General features: G+C 41.3%; 1 protein-coding gene across 2 annotated transcripts; it reads left to right on the plus strand.

The window, feature by feature from the left end:
• The first annotated feature begins 1,207 nt into the window (after positions 1–1,207).
• On the plus strand, positions 1,208–21,602 carry setd2 (SET domain containing 2, histone lysine methyltransferase). Of its 2 annotated transcripts, XM_020648516.3 has the most exons (23): positions 1,208–1,440; positions 2,857–2,978; positions 5,746–5,767; positions 5,888–9,861; positions 9,950–10,081; positions 11,061–11,189; positions 11,476–11,599; positions 11,713–11,790; positions 11,884–11,981; positions 12,161–12,293; positions 12,530–12,664; positions 12,756–12,884; positions 13,013–14,092; positions 14,355–14,403; positions 14,489–14,870; positions 15,000–15,297; positions 15,406–15,738; positions 15,921–16,046; positions 17,324–17,460; positions 17,555–17,666; positions 18,866–18,940; positions 19,115–19,216; positions 19,814–21,602. In XM_020648516.3, exons 2-23 carry the CDS (start codon positions 2,950–2,952, stop codon positions 19,973–19,975), a joined length of 7,839 nt encoding a protein of 2,612 aa, XP_020504172.2. In that variant the 5' UTR covers positions 1,208–1,440; positions 2,857–2,949; the 3' UTR covers positions 19,976–21,602. The 2 variants fall into 2 exon arrangements, with proteins under 2 accessions (XP_020504172.2, XP_020504170.2); XM_020648514.3 differs by having other exon boundaries at positions 1,209–1,440; positions 15,000–15,738.
• Positions 21,603–23,469: the final 1,867 nt, after the last annotated feature.

Consider the following 23,469-nt stretch of genomic DNA (forward strand, 5'->3'; position numbering starts at 1 on the left):
CAGATGTTTTCCTTATATCATCACAACACACGGTCATAAAGAACTCAGTGGTAAGCTTCAGCCCATACTTTCCATAAGATCCAATAACGTTATACCATTTAGACCAGGGATGGGCAACTTTGGTCACAGCAAGGGCCACATTCATTTAATTCTCACTGCCAGAGGGGCCAAATTGTAGAATACAAAAAATGATTACAGTCAATTATGTCTCAAATTTAACTCAACATATACCAGTGATCAAATATTATTATAGACATATTTCTGGTTTTCACTATTTCATGGCAGATTTTGTCATGTTTTTCTTCATGTTTCCAATTAATTGATATGTAAAAAACTGACCTGAGGGCCACATTGAGGGTTGATGGGGGCCCGCATGTGGCCCCCCCCGGGCTGCCAGTTGCCCACCCCTGATTTAGACTTTATCCTTGAGTCCCTCAGGCTGTGGGACACACTTTTCGGGATGAGCTGCCTATACCGTGATGCAAGTAGATTTTTTTTAAAGACAGTCTAGATACTTTAATTTACAACTGATTTAAAAATACTTTTTTACCTACTGCAATTGCACTTTATAACGACTCCCCTTTAAGTAAGGACAGAAGACATTTAAACTTTTAAACTTTAGCCTGAGCTGCACTGTATATTGCACACTTGACTGCTTTTTTAAAAAATATATATATATTTATCTATCATACTATGCACTGGCAGAACTACTATTTTGTACTGTTATCTGTTATGAGTAACAGCTACTTATGCACATGGACCATCCATACCACTTTTTTTTTTTTTAACCCTGGCTATGTATTGTGGGCTCATGTTTTTTGCTTTTTTTTCCATGGGTGGGATGCAAAAAAATATATGCATGCATATATGTGTTATGTGTGTTTGTATGTATCCTGGCTGCTGGAACACCTACATTTCCCTGCTGGGATGAATAAAGTACATCTTATCTGATTATTATTATTATTATTATTTAACATGTGAGTCACTAGTTACAGTCGTGGTGGTTACAGTGAGCTCCAGTGTTCGCGCCAGCTATGAACCCCCGGTATCATGTGACGCTGTTGAACACAGTGTGAGAGTCACAGTGTGGGAAATAATAATAAAAAAAAAATAAAAAAAAAAAGGTATTCTTCAGACATGTTCACACTCCTACAAGCAGAACGACTTTGCTGGTCCGACACTAATTCTGACACTTTTGTTGGGCTTAGTTTGGGCTTATGTGTGTTGAAACTGGTCTAACGTGAGCTCATGTTAGCTCCACAGCAGCGACATGCACCCGGACTGAAGCCACAGCGCAGCAGCAGAGGAGCCGACCATCATTTCCGACAGCTCCGTATGGATTTGACGTCGGGATATATTGGTGCTTGATGCTCTAAGGCTTAGCGGATCACAGGTGATTTCGAGGATGGGGGGACCCTGTGCCCTTAAGCACTTTGTAAAGTGAGTACCTCGTGATTTAATTTGTGTTTAACAACAAGTTTATGATGGTTTTAATCGCCTCCCTAACACACAAAACATGAGCTAGCATGCTAGTAAAGCCGGGTGCTTGAGACTCTTATTATACTCACTTTCTTCAACGTGACTTGTAACAAAAACGTGTTGCCGAGTCGATAAATGAATAAGCGAGCGAGCTTCCCGTCCTACTCGGTTGGAGAGAACCGTAGTTGTTTTGGACTTCACGCATTTCAGACAGATTAGTGAGCGATAAAGTAGCCCGTGAAGTGAACCGCAGCGTTAGCCTGTTCCAGTTAGCTTAAACTAGCCTGATGCTAGTAGCGCTCCACAGCTAGCCGTGTGTTATCAAACAAAATGTGTTGGTTGTACCGCTACTGTAAAGCCGTACACGTCGCTAAACGCAACACTTTATCATAATTGTATTCGCGCAACTGTTCTGACAACAAATGATGCACAGGAAAAACACGAGTTTGCCGCTTTCTTTTAAAAAAATGGCCCACGGAAGCTCTGTGTTAACGTTAGCTTAACCCAGTTAGCTTCACGCTAGCTGCTTGATATTCTTAATAAAGCTGCCTCGTAATCAAGCAGCTCAGTAAATGTCAACTCAGTCGCCTGCTGTAAACTTACACGTATGTTTTAAGGTTGACTTGTAAGCAAATGTTAATTATGAACTCAACTAAATTGGCAGGTCAGCAACACATCTTTGTATATTCGTTTTCATAGTTGGGAAGGTTAGAAACAACATTTTAAAGGCCATGTTTTGGCTGTACCACTCCTCCCGCTCACACCTCGCTTTATTTAGGTTTCTAATTTGATTCAAACCAGTCACCATCTGTTTACACAAGGGTATCGATGCATAGTTTACAGACATACTGGTTCCACAGACAGCCTTTGTTTTACAAGGCCATTTGCTTGCTCTGTACTTGTCTATTAATAAGATAAGTGTTCTCTGCTCGACCTGCTTTAACCTGTAATCCACCATGATAGTTTATTTAAAAAATTAAAAAAAACAGGTGAATGTAACCTTTTATTTCTGTGTTTGCTGTTTCTAAGCCAGAGCAGTAGAGAATAACAGACAAGTAAGCTGCAGAAAGATTAATTCTTTGTCTAACAGCAGATCTTGCTGTTTGCAGCTGGTTTCTAGATAACATATAGGAATCTGCAGGAATACGCCTGGACAGTAGAAGTGGTTTATACCAAAGCATTTTACACCCAAACAGACCACAACCAGACTGACATGCTGTTGATTATAATAAGTTGTTGGGAAACAATAGTTTGATATTTTCTGCCATTGTTAAGTTGTCAGGATTTAGTTTTCAGAATTGCTTGACGGAGTAACTGTAAACTGTTTCGGACATAAGAAACCCAGCTCACTGCAACTCTTCCTTCTTTTGTTGTCAGGTGTGACGTCACTTTGGAAGGCTCATTTCTCTGATTTGGATTATTCTTGGCCAGCAGCAACTTCGGGCCTGCTAATCCTAGACAAGTTTTTCAATGGACACTCTGCTGAAGTCCGAGATCAGGTACAGTACATTATACAACTCACAGTGTATGTTTTGTTTGGTGTAGTTGGAGTGACACATTTTGAAATTATTTTAGTATGGTTACAAAGTGCAGTCTGTACTAACCCTTTTTACTGTCAGAATATTGTGATATTATGGTCAGACAAGGCACACTACTGTCTCGTAATTCATGCACTGAAAGTAATTAAACATACAAGACCACTTTATGCGAAACGTTCTGGGGTCTTTTTTCAAATATTGACAGATGATAGAGACTATCCTCAGATTCTTTCAGATAAAGGGGTCAGCCAAATGTTTTTAGAGCTTTGCTTTCTGTAGTACAAGAAGAAAATATATGTAGTTTGATTATTTTAATGAAAATATAATTTGTAGGAAAGATTACATTGTGTCATACAGATTGTTTTGGTAATGTGATCTAATTGAAATATGTTTTGAAACGAGGTATTGGAATTGGGTGTCATATTCTCATATGCTTGCACTTTGTCCATGCTTATTATTTCAAAACATGAAACACTGCATTCGATTTTTGATTTCCCTACTTTAATTTTGGTAAAGATTTAAGCAATGCTAGCGGGGTGAGCATCTTTATCTTGTAGGTTAACTCTAAAGTGTAAGCTGGTTATAATAGTCCCTACTTTACAGCAGAATTTCACTGCAGAAATGCTTCCTTTTGAAGGTCACAGAGAAAGGAAAAATGAAATCCTGAAGGATTATATGACCTAATTATTGTCCTGCACCCATATTGAGCCTACCCTAATGAACACACACGCTTTAATAGGACTAAAGGATGTATTCTTTACATGTTATATACTTACATCTCTGTTTGATTTTTTTGTGTGATTTTCTTCCTCTGCTTCTTATTTGTTATGAAATCAAGCTATATGATGTGAATTAACAATGTTATTAGCTTGTAGGCGAGCTCACAGATCATTAAAATACAACCTATTTTTCTTCATTTCTGCTTACCTAGACATACTGGTTCCACAGTATAATTTTGTTTTGTTGAAATTTTGGTTTCTTAAGGTAAGGTAACTTTATTGGTACCCGTCGGTAGATTTGGTTTGAAATGTGTGAGTCGGCCTCCTTTTAAACACAAACGACAGGACAGGACAAAACATGATAAAGTGACAACAGTGCTCAATACTAAAGAGAAAAGCCCTTCGTAAACAAACAAGATAAAGTAACCCATCGTAAGAATAAGACAAAGATAAAAATGATACTATACCATCAATTAAGTAAAGTAAAAGCAAGATTTGAATAAGAATAGTGGTGTTGATATAGCTGTAACGTGAAAAGGGCAGCCCACATGTTGAACAACGATGCACCAATTTTTGGTCTGGTGGTATGGGCTAAACTGTTGCTATATTCCTGACAGACAAAAATCAAATTCTGAATTAAGTAGAAAATGAATCAAGACTGTTGTCAAATGATTGTGATGTGACATATGACACAGGAGACAACAAGAAAGTGCTCCAAGCCAAACAAATGTCCTCAAATGTCTTAATGTGCGTGTTGTCTCCTAAAAGAACATATCTTAAGATGTTTGATCACATTTGTCCTCCTTCACTATTATTTTGCACTGTCCATAGAACAAAAAACACTTGACCGTAAGGCTTTGGGGGAGAACATAGTCACAATCATAAACCGTGTCTTAAGTGTTTAAAAAACATCCAGATATTTATATTCCTTTTTATTTGCAATATGGATTTTTTATTTTATTTTTATTACGGTAATCCGTCATTATAAAGCAAGAAATGCATTATGTAAATGCACACTTTCATTTTTTATATAGATCTGTAACATTGTTTTATTATTTCATCAATTCACTTTGGTCCTTAATCTCTTTAGCTAGCTATTCCATTAATTAAAAAAATCAGAATAAAGTATAGGCCATTATTATGCCAATGTACAAGGTCTCAGGGATAACATCCATCAGTTACCCTACAAATTTGTTTCTCTATCCAGCAGAATGTGCCCAAAAATATATTATATATGGAATTAACTTGTGTTCTCCCAAGTCAGCTTTTTCCAATTTTTCCTCTCTGTGAACATGAATTATAAACAGAAAAACATTAGAGTTTTCATTCAAAGTGCATTGTTTATATGGTTAATGGACATGAGCTTATAAGTGCTTTTCTATTCTTTTGACTAGTCAAAGTGCTTTTTAACAGCAGATCATACCTACCCATTCACACACTGATGGCAGAGGCTGCGATTGAAAGTGTCCATCTTTTTTAACTCATCCCATTCATACACATTCACACGCCACCGACAAAGCAGTGGGAGCAACTTGGGGTTAAGTGTCTTTCCCAAAGACACATCAACATGTGTCTGCAGAGGCTGGGGATCGAACCCCCAACCTTCCAGTTGATAGATGACTGACTCTACCACTACACAACAGCTGCCCTAATAATATATATATATATATATATATATATATCAGTTTTAATTTGCTCCAACATTTCAGACAAATGCTATGTATGCTTGTTAATATTACGATCTATGTCTTGCTCTTAAAGACCTAGAAAAAGCGAATGTAGAGCAGTAGACACTGAGAATTACAGATATGTTATAGTTTAAAGCCTCAAAATCAGTTACAGTCAAAACAAGTTGTTAAGGGACTAATTCATATTATGCAAGGTCACCTTGAAATTTAAGTTTCTTATGTACCCCCTGATAATCCTGAAGTTGCATATTGCTGCATGAACTGTGTAACTTCATTTCCATCTTTCCTCTGCTTTTTTTTGCTCACATGATGTAACCACAGAGAGGAGGGGAGTGGGGCCTCAGTAAGTGTCAAACCAAAAGTTGATAAGTATGAATATTTGCTTTTGTGGGTTTGTTACAACTGCTGTCATGATGGGGAAAAACAGATTCCAGGTTAATTTTAGCCTTCTCTTTTATTGCAGGTGAAGGTGGAGGGCCTATCCAAGGCAGCTCTAATAAAAAGCCTGTCTCCCAGAGTCATGCTATCCAACCATCTTCTGCCTAAAGGGACCAAGATGAAGGTCAACCTGGAAGACCAGGGTCGTCAGAAAGTGTCCTTTAGCTTCGCACCGACCAAGAAGCCCCTGCAGAGCCTGTTCTTTATCCCCACCAGCCCTGACAAGTCTGTTGCTGAACCTCACCTTGCCTTGTCCCAGTTGACCTCAGACGAAGAAGGGCAGAGTACAGCTGAGCAGACACCCATGGTGCCAATTTCAACAGCAGAGACACCTTCTCAAACACCAGTCTCCTCAGCTACTAAAATGAAAACAGACTTATCTAAGATGCATTTCAAGAAGCAAATTCTTAGTGTCTCTGTGACTGAAGAGAAACCAACTTCTGCTGTGCCAGATGAGCCGCACTCATCCGACTTGATGGTTCTACAGAAATCAACAATTTTGAGTGCAACTGAATTCCCAACACCCCAGCCTCAGAATGCCATCAGTGTCTGCCCCTCAGAGAATGCTAAAATTGAAACCTCTGAGGCAAGAGTTACTCCAAGCCTCAAGAAGCCAGTTGCTTCCTCAGGAAAAGATGTGGAGAGTTCCAGCAGTGCTGAGCAGGACGGTAAGGTATACAATAGGACAACCAGGTCCCAATCTGATAGCGCGCCACCTGGCTCAGAGTCAGATGGAGATTCAGTCCAGATGTCTTCCAGTCGCAGATCAGTTGACTCCAAAAGTAAAACAAACTCTGAGAGCAGAAGCAAGGAGGTAAAAAAGTCTTCCTCTGGTTCATATGTGGAGGAAAAAGAAAAAAGTTCCTCAAAGCGTTCAGAGAATCATGAAAGGTCTTCTAGTTACTCGAAATCAGACCGAGATTCTAGACACACATCATCGCGTTCATCCAGATCCGACAAAGATCGCAGAAGGTCCAGGTCCAGGTCACGATCCCGATCTAGAGGGTCTCGAACAAGTTCATCTCACTCCAGATCAGAGAGATCTCGAGGCGACAGAGGATCCCGCTCCGATAGGTCATACTATCATGATTCTGATAGGAGATCATATAGGAGTTCTCCGCGCAGAGAGAGAAGACGTTCTCGTTCTCGAGACAAAACTCGGGACAGTTCCGACTCTGAGGATGACCACAGGAAGACAAGAACAAGGACAAGTGAATCGAGTAGATCATCAGTGCATGCAAGCTCATATAAAGAGTCAAAATCATCTTCCTACACAAAATCTGAAAAGGCCTCTAAATCTTCAGATTCTCCTCATTTTTCAGAGTTGGATAAAAAATCACATTCATCAAAGTCTGAAAGAACTTCAAAGCGACTGTCAGACTCTGATTCCCAACGCAAGTGCTCTCCTGACTTGGACTCCAGTTACCGTAAATCAAGCTTGCATAACAAGTCAGAGACCAACAGTAAATCTTCATCTTCCAGTACACATAGCCATTCTCAATCATATGAGAAACGCCAAAAAAGCAGCTCAAGTGACTCTGAAGCTGATCATAGAGGAAAACCACAAGCCTCTGACAAAAGCTCTGGCTCTGAGGAAAAATCTACAAACTGTCAAAAGAACAACAGCAGGTCAGAATTAAAGCAAATTACTCCTTCTAGATCATCCATGAAATCCAGTGGAAATGATAGGCAATCAAGTGACACATTTCAAAGCCCTGACAAAGCACTGTCAAAGGAAAACCCCCCAGAACTTTGTTTTCTGATTAAAAAAGAAAAAGTAGATTCCCAACCAGGTGGAAATGAACATAGTAATCAAGATTCTATTGATATCATCTCATGCACTGACAAGAGTTTGTCATCTGAGAGAAACGAAACAAAAGCAGGTCATGAAGTTGAGACAGATAATGCCTCTGCTATATCCCCAAGTGAAAGCCTGAAGCATGTAAATGCTAGCCTGGAGAACTTGACTAATGTGAAGGAAAGCCTTTCTTCTAATAACCTATCACATGTGAAATCATTTGCAGCTGTACTAAATTCAAGTAGTAGTAATGAAAGTGTAATATGTAGCCAGGGCAAGAAAGATGTTGACTGTTCACCACAGTCCTTACTTGAAACACAAGATGTCCAGCAAAACACAGAATCGGAAATTGATGAGCTCAAAACAGCTATGGTCATCAACCAGCAATGTGGCACAATTGCACCACTCTGTTCTGATACATCATGCCCTGATTCTGAGAATCAGCTGACACTCGCACAGCAAAATACAGATACTGTTAAAAAGAGTATCAGTAGTAACAAAAAGTCCAGATGGGATATTGTTGGGCAGGACACTTCAGAGAATGATAACTTACAAAGGACACTTTGTGCAGAGAGTAAACCTAAAAAATTGGTCTCTGTCAAAAAGATAGAGGTTTTGAAAGACAATAGCCAACAAGACTCTGAAGTTAAAGATATTAATCAGCAAGAAGCTGAAACACATTCCAAACCAGGGAGGCAGATGGGGATCTCTAAGCAAGACTTATTTTCTGACAGAACATCTGTGACTGAAAAATACAAAGACCAAAGTGAGCCTTCACAAGCGAGCACCAGCGCTGACCAGTGTGACTTAAAACAGAGGGACTCTCAACAAACAAACACAGACAAGCCTCTGCACATCAATGATCCATCACAGACCCTCATAGCTTCAAAGATGCAAAGCTGGAATGGCGATGGTCATGAAGAAACTTCTAAGATCAGTGCTCACAAGAGCAAATTAAGTAAGAGAGCACCACTTAATCAGGATACATTAGGACAGAGTGAGGCCAGTGATAGTGACAACTCAGAGTATGACTCAGATTGCGGCGAGGCTGTAAAACGATTGCACTCTGTGGTGGTGGTGCCGAAGAATTCGTCACTTACAATGGATGCACAGGACACAGGAGCTTCACCATGCACTCCAAGGAATAGTTCAGAACTTCAGAATGCTAATATTACAGCTGACCTGGACATCAGTGAAGTCCCAAAACAAAGGCAGGAGGGTCCATGTGCTGGTGTGAACAATTCTTGCAATAACACTATGTTGTGTCAATCCCAGAGTAATATGATTGATAGCACCAGTCACTCAGAGGGTTCCAGCTCCATCAGAGTCCAACCTTGTACAGCAGGTCAAATCGTTGCCCATGGAAACACCGCAGATCTTGCCCAAAATCTTGAAAATGTGAGGCAGTATGAGGATGCGCACACACAGCATACTGTCAGAAGTAGAGGTGAAAGAATGTTCTCCCATTACCAACATAATGATTTCTCCAGTGCTGATAATATCAATGATAGAAATGGATTTAACCTAGGTTGGGATTTTTCACAATTGGAACAGCCCAGTAGTACATACCAGCAGCCTGATAGCAGTCATGGGCCTCAGTTACCTAACACTAAACCAACAGGAACCTCTCCCGAGGAGCATGGGTACAGTCAGAGTAATCCCTCCTGGAACCAAGAATCCACAAATATGCATATTAGCCGAAAACCCTACCTCCTTGTTCATCAGGAACCTGCATGTGAAATCCACCCTGACTCCCTAACCAATGACCATGACGATTACAGCGCAGATAAACTGTCAAATCTTACTGAAACAGCTGTTGAATGCAGTGGACTGAACACTCCAGGATCATCAAGCTTTGTTCAAGGCCATGAAATAAGCAGCAACAGCAGAGGCTCTGCAGTGCCTGACCCTCCGAGAGAAGACTTTTTCAGACCTCATAGAGGCCGCGGACCTCCCAAGAAAAGGCGTCCAGAGATTGAGTCAGATTCAGACAACGAGGCAGAGGCTGGGCCTGCTGGCAAGAGAGAGTGTCTTGGAGATCCTGATGTCACCAAGGAAAGTCCTTTCAAAGTGGAAGTGCAGCGTCCAACACTCACTCTGCAAGACTTTAAAGACGCCAATAAATGGAAAGACTATGCTAAGACTAAGAAGATGCCCCCTTACTTTGACTTGATTGAGGAGAACCTGTACCTGACTGAGAGGTAAGGTGTTGTTGAAGCTGAAGCTAATCATTTTATTTTTTACGATAGTTTCAAGCTGGAGCATAAAAGTCATACATTTCTTTTGTAGAAAGAAGAGCAAGTCTCATCGAGATATAAAGAGAATGCAATGCGAGTGCCCAGTTCTGCCCAGAGAGGAGCGTTCAAGAGGAGTATTTGCATGTGGGGAAGACTGCTTGAACCGGTTGCTGATGATTGAGTGGTGAGTTGAATGTTATAGATAATACTGAGAAACTGTAAGAACACTGTCTTTAAAAAAAAAGAAAAAAAAGAAAACACTTTAAGGTTTTCCAGAAAACCATTTGACTACTTCATGTTCAATGTATTGCACAGTTGAACCTGGCTCAGACTACAAGAGTTTTAAAAGTATAACCGATTTTGAAATCGGGTAGCGTCACACGAATAAGGAGAATCTTTACGGATACTCTTCTTTATAATCTCAAGCATGCAAACACTACAAGTTATGAAACAATGGCACATCACATACTACAGGCATTACTAAGATTATCATGTCGGCGGAGGAACGCACCACTTCACTGGACCTCTTGTAAACAACGGAGCTGGTCGTTCAATTGCAATTAAAATGCTTTGTGCAGGAAACCTCTTACTGTTCTCCCCTGTCTCTCGACATTATTTTAGTCACACACGACTTATTTCAGACCCTTAAGCGATGTTATAGTCAAAATTTTAAATATTAAATATTAAATCTATTTGATATAAATCCGGGCGTCTTCTAGCAGATCAGGGATGTTAAGATTTGATCTTTATATCACTCGTACTACAAGGCAATCTGGGGAGATAAATGGTTTCGGTGAAGCCTCAGGTTGGGAACACCCCATGATTGTCTTGAGAGGGGGAAACCTCAAATTGACCCGATTATCTTGCAGTCTGAGCCAGGCTCTAATGGAGAAAGGTGTTGAAAGCTGTTCAAATGGTGATCATCTAGACTTAAAATCATTTTCATTCTTTAGCAACATGAAAGCTGCACCAGAATATGCTTACTGGTTACTGTGTGCATAATAGCAGCTTGAATTTGTGTCAATATTTATTATGCTGATTATCATCCACATTTAGAAAAGTCTAAAAGATTAAAGATTTTTAATCTCTTATTATTTTTTTTTTTTTTTTAAAAGGATGTTATTATTTACAAGTTCACAATATTTTTAACTTTATTTTTTCAGCTCTTCAAGGTGCCTGAATGGAGTCTACTGCTCTAATCGACGTTTTCAAATGAAACAACATGCAGATTTCGATGTTATCCTCACAGAAGACAAGGGATGGGGACTCAGGGCAGCTAAGGACCTGATTGCGTAAGACTCTTCATAGCTTTCAGTATGACAGTTAAAAAGGTTTTGGTAGCATTTTAAATAATTGTATATTAACAAGGTTATTAATTATTAAGGTAATTTTGCATTTCCATGATGTGCACAGAATACCTCAATAAGATATTCCAAAGAAAAAATGTGTGCTATTTTTGTGAATTACTGAAACACTGTCTGAAAGCCAATGTGTCACTGGAGTTGGTCTTTCTGATTCAGTTGATTGATATTCTTAAAGGTTTTGAGATGTTTGATTTTGTTTTCTTATTTATTTCAGAAACACTTTTGTGCTGGAATACTGCGGGGAGGTATTAGACCACAAGGAGTTTAAAACAAGGGTGAAAGAATATGCTCGCAATAAGAACATCCACTACTACTTCATGTCTCTGAAAAACAACGAGGTAAGTTATAATGAGACCCGTTCTAATCAATGTTAATGTTAAAATGGTGATGTGGTTTAATGATTTAGCTTAGTGACCTGCAATATAGGTAACATTGGATTGTGTTTCTACAGATCATTGATGCAACACTGAAGGGTAATTGCTCCCGGTTTATGAACCATAGCTGCGAGCCTAACTGTGAGACCCAAAAGGTACAGTGTCAAAGAATAGAAACAAGTAACACTCTTTCAGGTTACCTTCCCGAAACTCTGACTCACCTGATGATGATTTTTATCCCACTTCAGTGGACCGTCAATGGCCAGCTTAGAGTTGGTTTCTTCACCACCAAGGCTGTCACTGCCGGAACTGAGCTGACGTTTGATTACCAGTTTCAGAGATACGGGTAACGTTTCACTGGAGTTTTCCTCCACACTTTCTGAGTATTTTGAGCAATCTAAGTTTGTTCTAAAACCAGTTTTATATTATTGGTGGTATAGATAGGTTTTTAATAAGTGGTTGTTCAATCTTCTCAGTGATGGTTTAGCAATAGTGATTTAACCTTTGTTTAAACTCTTTCTACAGCAAAGAAGCACAGAAATGCTTCTGTGGGGCAGCCAGCTGCAGAGGCTTCCTGGGTGGGGAGAACAGAGTTAGTGTTCGGGCAGCTGGGGGGAAGATGAAGAAAGACCGCAGTCGAAAGAGCGCTCTCACCACGGTCAGTCGTCTCTGCCCTGTTTGAAACTGTGTCTTGTCATTGATTACACCCAACTGGCAGTAATGTCAATGTAGCTACACCTCCTCATGAGAATCACTACAACTAAATAATAAAAAATATATATTGCACCAGTGTTAGCTCTGTATTTAAAGTGTACAGCCAAAAATGTCTCTGCACCAGTTTCTCATGGACAAGGGTGTCCTATTTGATGATATCATCACTTTGACCTTTCTCAGGTTGATGAGGAGCTGGAGGCGTTACTGGAGAATGGAGAAGGCCTGTACGATGAGAAGCAGGTGGTGTCTCTCTGCAGACTGATGGTCCGAGTAGAAACCATGGAGCAGAAACTCATCTGCCTTAAGCTCATACAAGTATGACCTAACTGGTTTATGCCTAGTTTATGTTGTTGATGGTTGTTTTTATCATGCAGGGCATTTCATTATATTTTTGTGATACTCACAGGATACTCAAAATCCAACATGCCTGAAGCAGTTCCTGGACCATCATGGGTTGTCTTTGCTGTGGATCTTCATGGTGGAGATTTCTGAAGCTAAAGGGAACAGTGCTAATAACAACAAGCTGCAGTTAGAGGTGAACAAGTCATAAACTTTGTTTTATAATATTCATAATGGTGTCTGCTTAAGTTACTTGGCAGTTGAACATTTCCAGAGCCTCTTCAGCCACTGTGTGTTCACTGATATTATTATTTTTATTTACAGATTATGAAGACCTTGGCAGTGCTGCCTATCTCTACCAAGAACATGCTAGAGGAGAGCAGAGTCCTAACCTTCATCCAGCGATGGGCCCAGACAAAAAGTCACTCTCAGCCGACTGAGATGGACGGTTACTCCAGCGAAAACACCTCCCGAGCTCAAACCCCACTCAACACTCCTGATGGTTCCTCCAAACTGGGAACAGAAATGGAAGGCGACTCCTCCAAACCTGCTGTGTACCGCCGCCTTAAAATCATCAGTGAAAACAGTCTGGACAGCGCACTATCCGACGCTAGCAAAGCATCTGACGGGAAGGAGGAAGATGAGGATGATGATGATGAAGAAGAAGATGAATCCTCACATGACGGCAAACAGGTGAAGGCAGACCCGGGGTGTGCGGCTGAAGATCCAGAGAAAGCTTCAATGGAAGAGACTGTGAAAGAGGAGAAACAGGAGGACGCAGTGACAAATTCAAGCACTCCACATCAACCTCAAACTGACGAGGATGAAGAAAAAATGGAGGTGGATTCGGAGAAGGAAACTGAGGTACAAGAGGACACCAGTGAGGGTCAGACAGAAGAACTTGAAGGGCATAAAGAGCCAAGTGAAGAACAGGAAAGCCAGGAGGAGCAGACCAGTCAGGTAGTGACAGAAAAAGCTGAACTGGAAGAAGAACAGCCTGATGTTAAAGTTCAGGAGCCAGAGAGCGAGTTTGTCATAACAGATGTAACAGATCCTCCACCTGAGCAGCCCCAAGAGAGTGAAGAAGCCCAGGCAAACACACAAGAGACTGAGAATCCTCCTCCACCCCCTCCTCCTCCTCCTCCTCCTCCTCCTCCTGTCAGTGAGGTAAAACCTGGTGAATCCATCCTTGAAGCTGCCCCAAACTCTGACACCACTGAAGTCAGTATGCCCTCTGAGATCACAGCACCCCCTGTGGACCCGCCAGTGATAGGAACCCCCTCTCAGGATGAAGAGGAGGGTGTCTCAGATGTTGAGAGTGACAGGAGTCAGGAGACCCAACTCAGTGCTTTGGACATTAGTGGCATGGCTGCCAGACTTCTGGACAGCTGGAAGGACCTGAAGGTGAGCTCAAAAAGATTCACTTTTAAAGGTAGACATTGTAAAGCGTGCATGAAAAGTTGAAAGAAGCCTATTAATCTTTAAAGCTGTTGTCACATATGCACTCCTGAAAATATCTAGATAATTTCAGTAGGACTGCTCCGGATATTCTCTTGACCTGGCTGTTCATATATGCACCTCACAGCGGGAGACTATCCCTGTCAGACGGGGGGGTGGTATCTGTTTGGATATAACTGTTGTTATACAGTTGTTCTTGTCCTTTCAGGAGGTGTACAGAATACCAAAGAAGAGTCAAGTGGAAAAGGAAGCAAACGGTGAGTTTAGTAATAAAATCAAAAACAAAGGTGTATCTATTAGATGTATTTTCAGTATGATTTACCTGATTAAATGTTCTCTCAGATCGCAGCAGAGATCGTGACACAGCTTTGACTCCACGCAGAGCTTCTGGTAGTCGAGAACGAGAGAGGGAGCGAGACAAGGAGAGGGAACGAGACCGAGATTATGACAGAGACAGGGAACGAGACTGGGAAAGGGAGAGGGACAGAGAGAGGGACAAGGACAGAGAGAGGGACAGGGACAGAGATCGTGACAGAGATCGCGACAGAGATCGCGACAGAGAACGCGACAGAGAACGCGATAGAGATCGAGACAGAGACAGAGAGCGTGACAGAGAGCGTGATCGAGGCTCTGACAAAACTCCGCGCAGCACCGAAAGACGAAGGAGACGCTCAGCATCACCACCACCCTCATCCTACGAGAGGAGCCGACGCACTGAGGAACGGTAAGAAAGCTTGTGACTGGAAAAACGTTTCAGATTGTCTTCCATGTGTAGTGTAGTCTTTGTACAGCTTTGAGTCATGGACTCAAAGCTGTACAAGTTTTGGAATCCAACTGTTGTCTGGTTTTTAAGGTTTGATCCATCTAACAACAAGACCCCAAGGGGAGTTGGTGGCAAGGAGCGTAACAAACTGTCCACAGAAGAGCGCAGAAAGCTGTTTGAGCAGGAGGTTGCTCAGCGGGAAGCCCAGAAGCAACAACAGCTTCAACAGCAGCAGCAGCAGCAGCAGCAGCAGCAGCAGCAGCAGCAGCTTCAGACTTTGGCCTATGACCCTGCTCTGGCTTATGGTTCCAGCCCTGGCTTCATCACCTACCCTCCTGGATATCCCATCCAGACCTTTGTGGATCCCTCCAACCCCAACGCAGGCAAAGTACTGTTGCCTACCCCTGCTGTTGATCCCAGCATAAACTATGAACAGACGCCTCCCCAGCGTCTTATCTCAGACCTCGGACTAACCTCTCCATCCCCTACTTCCCAGACCGCTCCAGTCCCTACTCTTTCTCAGCACATCACTACCACTAACCTCACCGCTGGAGACCCCCAACAGTACGCCCAGCCAGCTGTAGGAACCCAGGAAGCCGGTGTAGCTGTCCTCTCTGTACCTGCCCAGGCGGCCACTCAGAGCTACACCACTCTGTGGGATCCCAGCACTCAGCAGGCAGTGACGGTGCAGACGCAGCCTGCACAGCAGTATGCCACAGCCCCACCACAGGCCCAGACACAGACAGCCATCTATTACCAGGGCCAGCCATGCCAAACCATATACAGCATCCCCACCGCCTACCCTCAGGCAAACACTCCCGTTATACAGGTAAGGTACCACGCTGGAAAGCCAAACAATTTATTCATTCCACTTTGGTATAGAAACCTGATTGACATATGATGAGGTTCTACTTAAAGAACATTTAAGAAACGACTGCTCAGTTTAACAGAATTTTAAAATTACTTCATCATTTAAAAATAACAAAATTATTGTACTTTGTGTTTCATAAGGCATACACTGAACCAACCGCCAGCTACCTGCACGGCCAGCCTGTGTATCCTGGTCATCAGCAAGGAGTGGTGGTGCAGCAGGGAGGCACGGTTACCACCATTGTCACATCTCAAACTGTACAACAGGTAACACGTACACACTATCCAGTGTCTCCAGCAAAATGATACTTTTTAAGGAGGGAAAGAAGTAGTGGTGCAATGGGTCACAGTTTGTCCTTTCAGATCAACCCCCACGTTTTGGATTGCATGTGATTTGCCATTGATGGAAAATTCATCATCATGGTGTAAATTAAGTGTACTGCCGCTCAATTTCTGTGCAGAGCCTTGGTGAAAAGATGGCAGTGTTAAAGTAGTGCTTGTTTTTTGCAGAATTTCATTCAGATATTTTTGTATTTTTGTTGATATTCTTCAAATTTTTCTCACCATGTCTGTATTTATCATGCAGTTATCAATTGGTGTTTGCATGTAACAAAAGTCAGTCCCTTAATGTTTGTGAAGTTATCCTGCAGTCTGTCGTAGTCTGTAGCTGTTAACTTAGCCAAAAAACATCATAAGTGTTGTATTCAGCCAAAGAACTAAAGATACACTTCCTTAACACACACTTCCCCTTTGTTTTGTCTCACACAACCCCCACTTCTGGAGCTGCCTCTGCAAACCCACACATCAATTGTTGCATTATGCTACATGTTCAAGTTTGTATATGCTCAACTAAGGAAAAAAAACAACTTGTTTTTGTAGATTACAACAAACTTGTTATTCACAGAAAGATAACTATTCTGTGTTTGTAATGTTGATGTATTTTGTTGAGGGTTAACAAAAATGTTTATTAAAATGAGGCAGCTTTCTATATTAATTCTCAGATTTCAAAATACTACCGTATATCTATTTTTAAAATCCGAACCGTGGGATTTGTGGCAGGTTGCACCCCCAGTAAAAAAGGAAGAATGCTCACATTTTAGCATTTTTTAACTGTATGAGTAAACATAAAAGATTGACTGTTTCAGTGGATTCAACAGGCATTTTGAATTTCCACTATTTGCCCTTTGAAGAACCGTGCTCTACCTGATATGAAGCAACTTTAGGTCATAGTATGGCCACAAGGTGGTAGTATATTTTAAAATTATACAAGTCTTTGGGGCTGCATTGTGCTGGTCCAGTGACAAATCAGTTGTTTGAAATTTCATTCTACTTGAAACAATCAGAGGAAATGACTTGATGGTCTCCATCTGTTAAAACTCTAAATGCAACATGAATGACTCACAACAACAGCTGCTTTAAAAAAAAGCATTTTTAGTGAATTAGTTTCTTTCTCCACGAAAAGAAAATAACAAAGCCAAGTTCTAGGTACAAAAGCTACATGGATTTATTGCTAATACTTACTTTCTATTTCTTCTTCTCTCCAGGAAATGATTGTTCCCAACAATGTGATAGACCTGCCTCCTCCCTCCCCCCCAAAACCCAAAACTATCGTCCTACCTCCAAACTGGAAAGTTGCTCGAGACCCCGAGGGCAAGATTTACTACTACCATATTGTGACAAGGTTGGTACTGCTTGCTGTGTTGTATATAAAGCATATCCTGAACTCTAGAAAACCCTTGCACATTATTCTGAGATTTCTTCCCTCTGTGCATTAGGCAAACACAGTGGGACCCTCCGACCTGGGAAGGAAGCAGTGATAACACTAGCGTGGACCATGAGTCTGAGATGGACCTTGGAACACCCACCTATGATGAAAATCCCTCCAAGGTGAGCTTTACTCTGAAATTATACTATAAAGTATAAAATATGTGTAGTAGTTGTGTGCTGGACTTTTGCTTGAAGCATATAAAGGAATCAAGAGTTAAGAGTGATAATATTCAATGTTCTTTCATTTGGGTTACGAGAAACTATCTTCTTCACCTCTTCATTCGGTTCCCAGGAAGTTTTTTTGTTGGGTGCAAAACATGATTACAGTGTTTGTTCCTTGAGGAAATGGAAGATGCTACAGCGGTGATTATTTTCAGCTGTCTTAGAAAGAAAAAAAACCTCAGCAGGACACCATATTTACAGAGTATTATGACCTCACCAATGACTCCTCCTCCTTCTCATAAAATGGCTTCATCAGAATCTACATGGAGACGAGGATTAAAAGGAAAGAATCCACTGCCCCCCACCCCCTGCTCAGCTGTCTGTCCCTCTGCCTCAAGGCCATAGTTTGCTCAGCTCATCTCTTCTCCCTCTGCCTCGGTTGTTTTCCCCTCTACATTTTTCCCTGACTTTTAAGGATAATAGAAACCATCTGGGAGTGTCCCTTTTTTCTCTGTTAAAAGATGGAACAGAATTGAAAAAGCAATAAAAAACTGAGTGGGGAAACATTGCATATTTTTCATGCAGCGTTTCCCGCCAAGAACAGCTACATGGTCATGCACTATTTCCGATCATGTGTTCATACTGTGTTGGTGTTCACGATCAGTATTACTACAACACATGCCCTGCACTTGTAAAGTGTCCGATATCACTGTTTTTCGAACACTGTGTTTATGTAAATCCTTTGTGTGTTGTGTTTGATCTTCACCGCTCTGTTGTGGGTATGGGCAGTCAGCTGTTGTCTGCCTGCCCATGTTGTTCAAGGCTGTGGCCGGAGAGGCAGCATCCTGCCAGGATATCCCCGCTATGTGTCAAGTAGCTGGCAAGCAGGTGCTGTTTGACGCACCTCTGACCCTGATAGCTACCGTTTTGCTGCAATTTCCCTTTGGTTTGTTTAAGCCGATGCAGACGGGGCGCTGAGTTTATCAATCAAAACTTTCTCTGTTGAATTATGTTATGTTATGAAAGAGGCGGTAATACTGCCACATACTCTAACATACAGCTAAGGAACGTCAAACACAGAAGAATTTGTGATAAGTTACAGGTTCAAAAACTAAGGTGAAATGTTTGATTATGTTATTTCTGTTCATTGATTACAGTTCTCCACAAAGACAGCTGAAGCAGACACCTCCAGTGAACTGGCAAAAAAAAGTAAAGAGACATTTCGCAAAGAGGTGAGTCCACAGAGTCAACAGTGTTTGCAAAAAAACATCTGGAGTTATATGACATTGCTGCAAAGCCTTCACACCTGTACTTCCGTTGAAGTGTACGCCTTCCAGCCAGTCATGCAAGTTTTCATTTGTTTTGACATTTGACAGTCTTTATATGCACGTTTTTGTTTTGCTCAGATGTCCCAGTTCATCGTGACGTGTCTAAATCCTTATCGAAAGCCAGACTGTAAATTAGGACGCATCGTCAACACAGAAGACTTCAAACACCTGGCTAGAAAGGTAAGATTAAGCTATGCACTGTTCATACACACAGTCAGAACCTCTATTAATGCAGGAAAGCTTTGAAGCTTTTCTCCAGCCTCTGTGTGGTTGGAACACAATGAAAGCATTGGTCAGCTTTTAACTTAAAAGGAAACATTTTTGAAGTTACCCTCAAACCAGAACAAAACAGTTGAGCTCCCACGATCTCGTTCCCCAGCCAAATGTTTTAGCATCGTGCCTCTGGAGGAGAAATAGACATTTTACATGTAAACGACTCTTTTCTCTCTTATTTCACTAATTCCTTTCTAAAAGTACTTTTCAAGCGGATTGTCTTCAAAGGGCAGGATTCTGTTTTTCCACTGTGCTGGTGGGTCAGTGACTTGTTTATGTAGGGAGTGGTTTACAGTGAGTGCCACTGGGACATACCAGGACAGTGAGGACATGGACGTAATTAATAGTAGACGAGATGTTTCATTGTGTCAAATTATAAAGGACAAAGTCACTATCTTAAAATGAATTCACCAACTCAGAGATATTCATTTTAATTTAATAATTTACTGTTCTCCAGTGACAATAACCGTCTTCCTGTTTCCTCAACTCTGCCCATTCTCCTAGCTAACTCACGGAGTCATGAACAAGGAGCTGAAAGCTTGCACGAATCCTGAGGATCTTGAGTGTAATGAAAATGTGAAGCACAAGACCAAGGAGTACATCAAGAAGTACATGCAGCGATTTGGCTCCGTGTACAGGCCGAAGGAGGACACTGAGGTGTACTAGCCTCAAAGGCCTCAGACTCACTCTGAACTAATGTGAGAGAAGCACAGATTTGCCTTTCCAGTCACTCCTTGTTGTCCACACTGGCCAACCTGAACCCGCAAAGTCGTTTTTGTGATGCACATTTATGACTGAAAATTGCACTGCTGCTGCCCAAGAAGCCTTCAGGCCCTGTGGATCGAGAAGAAGCCCAAAAGCTGAGGAGACAGTCAGAGACTCGTGTGGCTCTGAACGACCCAAAACTCCAGGTGCAGTGGGTGCAGTGCTTTTGAAGGATGACACTGAGGGGTGCTACAGAGACTTATGTTTTCACTGACAGTTTGATTTTAAGCTTTTTTTTCTCCATTTATGGCTCTTACATGTTCCAGGAATGGTAACCTCAATTCCACTTTTTAATCTCTTCTAGCTCTGAATGAGGATTACTCGAAGGAATCAGCTTTTGGTATCAATTTATCAGGTTGTGTTTTTGTTTCCTCTCTTTTTGTTCAAATGGATCCATGACCTTCCCCCCCTTCACTTCCTTTTTCTTGTGCACGCTTCCACCCCCTGTCACTGATTCTGTATCTGGTGCTGCTTTTAACTGGGCTGTGGAGGTCCAAGCTTCCACTCCTCAAACCCCTGCCTTCTTAACCACAAGACGTTGAAGCCTCCGTTGTTTTATGAATGCATGATGTAGGCTGAGGTCAGCGTGACATCCTTTATGGAAATTCCTAGATTTTCCAAGTCTCCTGCTTCAACTAATATGCCCTCAGCGAGATGAGCTTTTTACTCGTAACACACTTCACACACACACTTCGGGATCAGCCAATAACCAGCAGATTGGCAATGGTGTTAGGAAATTATGTTTCCATGTCTTTTATCAATTTGTGTATAATTACGGGAGCAGGGTTTGAATGCTGTGTTTGATGTGCCGTTTAGCTTTGTATCCATTTTTCCCCACTTCCTGTTCGACCCCCCCCCCCTCCCCCCCTAACTTGTTCTGCCCTGTTTTGTCTTACAGGAATAATACCGAGCATTGCAGTTTTAACCGTTTCTAAACATCTTGTGAGTTCTGGTTCTTTTATCATTTATATGTCCTAGTGAGACGTTAGAGACACTAGGGTGGCCTTGCTACAAATAAATTGCCAGGATTTCTACAGTTGTCGAGGTTGTTTCATTAGCATTAGGTCACGGTTTGTTGCAGCCTATCAAATTGCAGTAAACAAAGTTCCAACATATGTACATTGCTTTATGTGAATATTATTGAATAATAGTTTTGGGGATGTTAAATAAGCATATACTTTGTAAAAGGACTATCATTTCATGAAAGTGTAAATAATGTGTAAAATTACCAAAGCTGTACGCAGGAGAGTCGGGTCAGGGAGCGCAGTGAGCCCACCCAGCCTCACCAGCTCAGTACTCCTGATGCAGCTCCCACATCAGACAGTCAAACCTGGGTTGCAGCTGACTCACAGCCCTCTATTTTATTTCAGTGGTGGGGGAGATTATAATGTTTCTTTCTTTTTTTTTGTTATTATTTTTCTATGTACAAAGTAAGTTTCACCCAACTTTACTGTAAGTATTGTGTAAGCACATTGTCATACCGAGTGTATAAACATTTTAAAGATAATAAACTTTTTTGTAAAATTAATCCATTTTTATTCTACAACAAAAAGCACATTCTAGACCAGCTTTTTATGAGAAAGCACTTCGCAACGAGGGCATGAAAAACTGCCTTTAGTGGGCAGAATATCGGACAGAACCAAACTTGAGGTGAACAGCCATGTTCTGAAACTGGATGGGCTCAGAAAGTAGAATAAAGGGTTCAAGGTAAACTTGATTATACCCGAGGAGCAATTTGCTTTTCAGCCAGCAGTGAATAAAACAAAACAAAAATGAAAAAAACACTAAAATACTGTGTGTGAGTCACACACAGAGACTGTGAACCACGCACACACAGTGCTCACATTCATTTTGTTGCAGTGTTGATGCCTGTGATAATATATATATTTGAAATCCCATTGTTTTGCTTGATTGTTTTTTGCTCTTGCTTAGCTCCTATTTTGTTGCAGGTTGGCTATTTTTTTGTTTGCATTTAGTTTTTCTTTGTCGGACTTGACTCTGACTGGCACCCCAAAATTAAAAAAATCATGAGATACTGTTGAGGAGACCGATGGTACCAAGGACAAATGAGTTCTGAAATCTGTTGGCCCTGCACTTACAGGCAGAGTATATCTACGACGGGATGGCAGCAGCTTGTACTCTCTCTTGAAATGTAGGCAGAGAGAGGTACAGTAAACAACAGGTAATACAGAATTGCAGTAACAATAGATATACTAGTATAAGTAATAACTATAACAACGATTACTTTAAGTGTAGCTGATGATTGTATCAGTGGGAGGTAAGCAGATCCACAGCAGAATCGTCTTTCCCCACTGTGCAGACATACGCCCAATCCCGTTTTAGATAGGCTCCTTCCTCTAATAAGGGCTGCACGTGGGATGGATGCCTCTACAGCTCTTGAGAACAGTTTTTGAGCCAGATGTTCGGAGCAATAGAGAATCAAAGTGATCAACTGCCTTCATTAGACGTTCCATGTGCTTTAAATATACAAAGAAACAGTGATGAGTGTAGAGGTTCTGCAGAGCTTCCTCTTCTCTCTCTCGTCCGTCCCAACCCCCCTCCCAGTGTGTGCACATTCCACAGCTCCATGCCTGTGTGCTCCAGACCGCAGTTAAGCAGTCCCGTCTGGAGTATGTGACGGCATGTAACACTGCCTGAGGCCTTCGGAGATGCCTGCTACCACTTAGAACTGAAAGCAAAGAGATCATTAACAGATTTGAGTTCAGGGCAGAGCAGGAATCAGATTGTGCCTCAGAAAGAAAGAGGAAACTTTGCTCCAGAATATTTTGGAAGAGGCTGTTATTTTCATTTCATCCTCAAATTATTAAAAACCTCTTAACAGATTTCCCGTAGGCTTTTGGATAGGAAATGTTCTTGAACACTAAATCCTTGATAAGGGGTAGTGTATTTCAAATATGGTGAGCAAGCACCAAGTGGGTTTTATATTTTACTGGAAGTGGCAGACTTGTCTATAGGTCTGTGGATGTAGTTAAAGTTGATAACCATTCTAATATCCACATTTACATTTAAAAAAGACAACTCTCATTGGGTGAACTTCTTTGTGTTGCTATAAATTAGAAGGCATTTTAAGCGAAATTAACAAAAGCAGGCCAGATTTGAGGCTGAGATGTTTATCGTTCAGATCAACGGGAGGCTTAAAAAACATAAAGAAATGGTATTCTTCAAAATTAATCAGGCCTATTGTATGTTAAATAACATTTTCCCAGCTATTTGAATTGTGCGTTCATTAATTAGGCTGCAAATCATTTCACTCAGTTCCTCCAAAATCTTTTAAAAGCTCAAAAGTTTCAGTTTTTTTACCCTTCATTACCAATGATGGTTTACTTTTAGCAAGTGATCCATAGGCTAGCATTTTCACCTGTTTCTTGTAACTT

Source organism: Labrus bergylta, chromosome 8 (genome assembly GCF_963930695.1).
Source record: "Labrus bergylta chromosome 8, fLabBer1.1, whole genome shotgun sequence".
Taxonomy (NCBI): domain Eukaryota; kingdom Metazoa; phylum Chordata; class Actinopteri; order Labriformes; family Labridae; genus Labrus; species Labrus bergylta.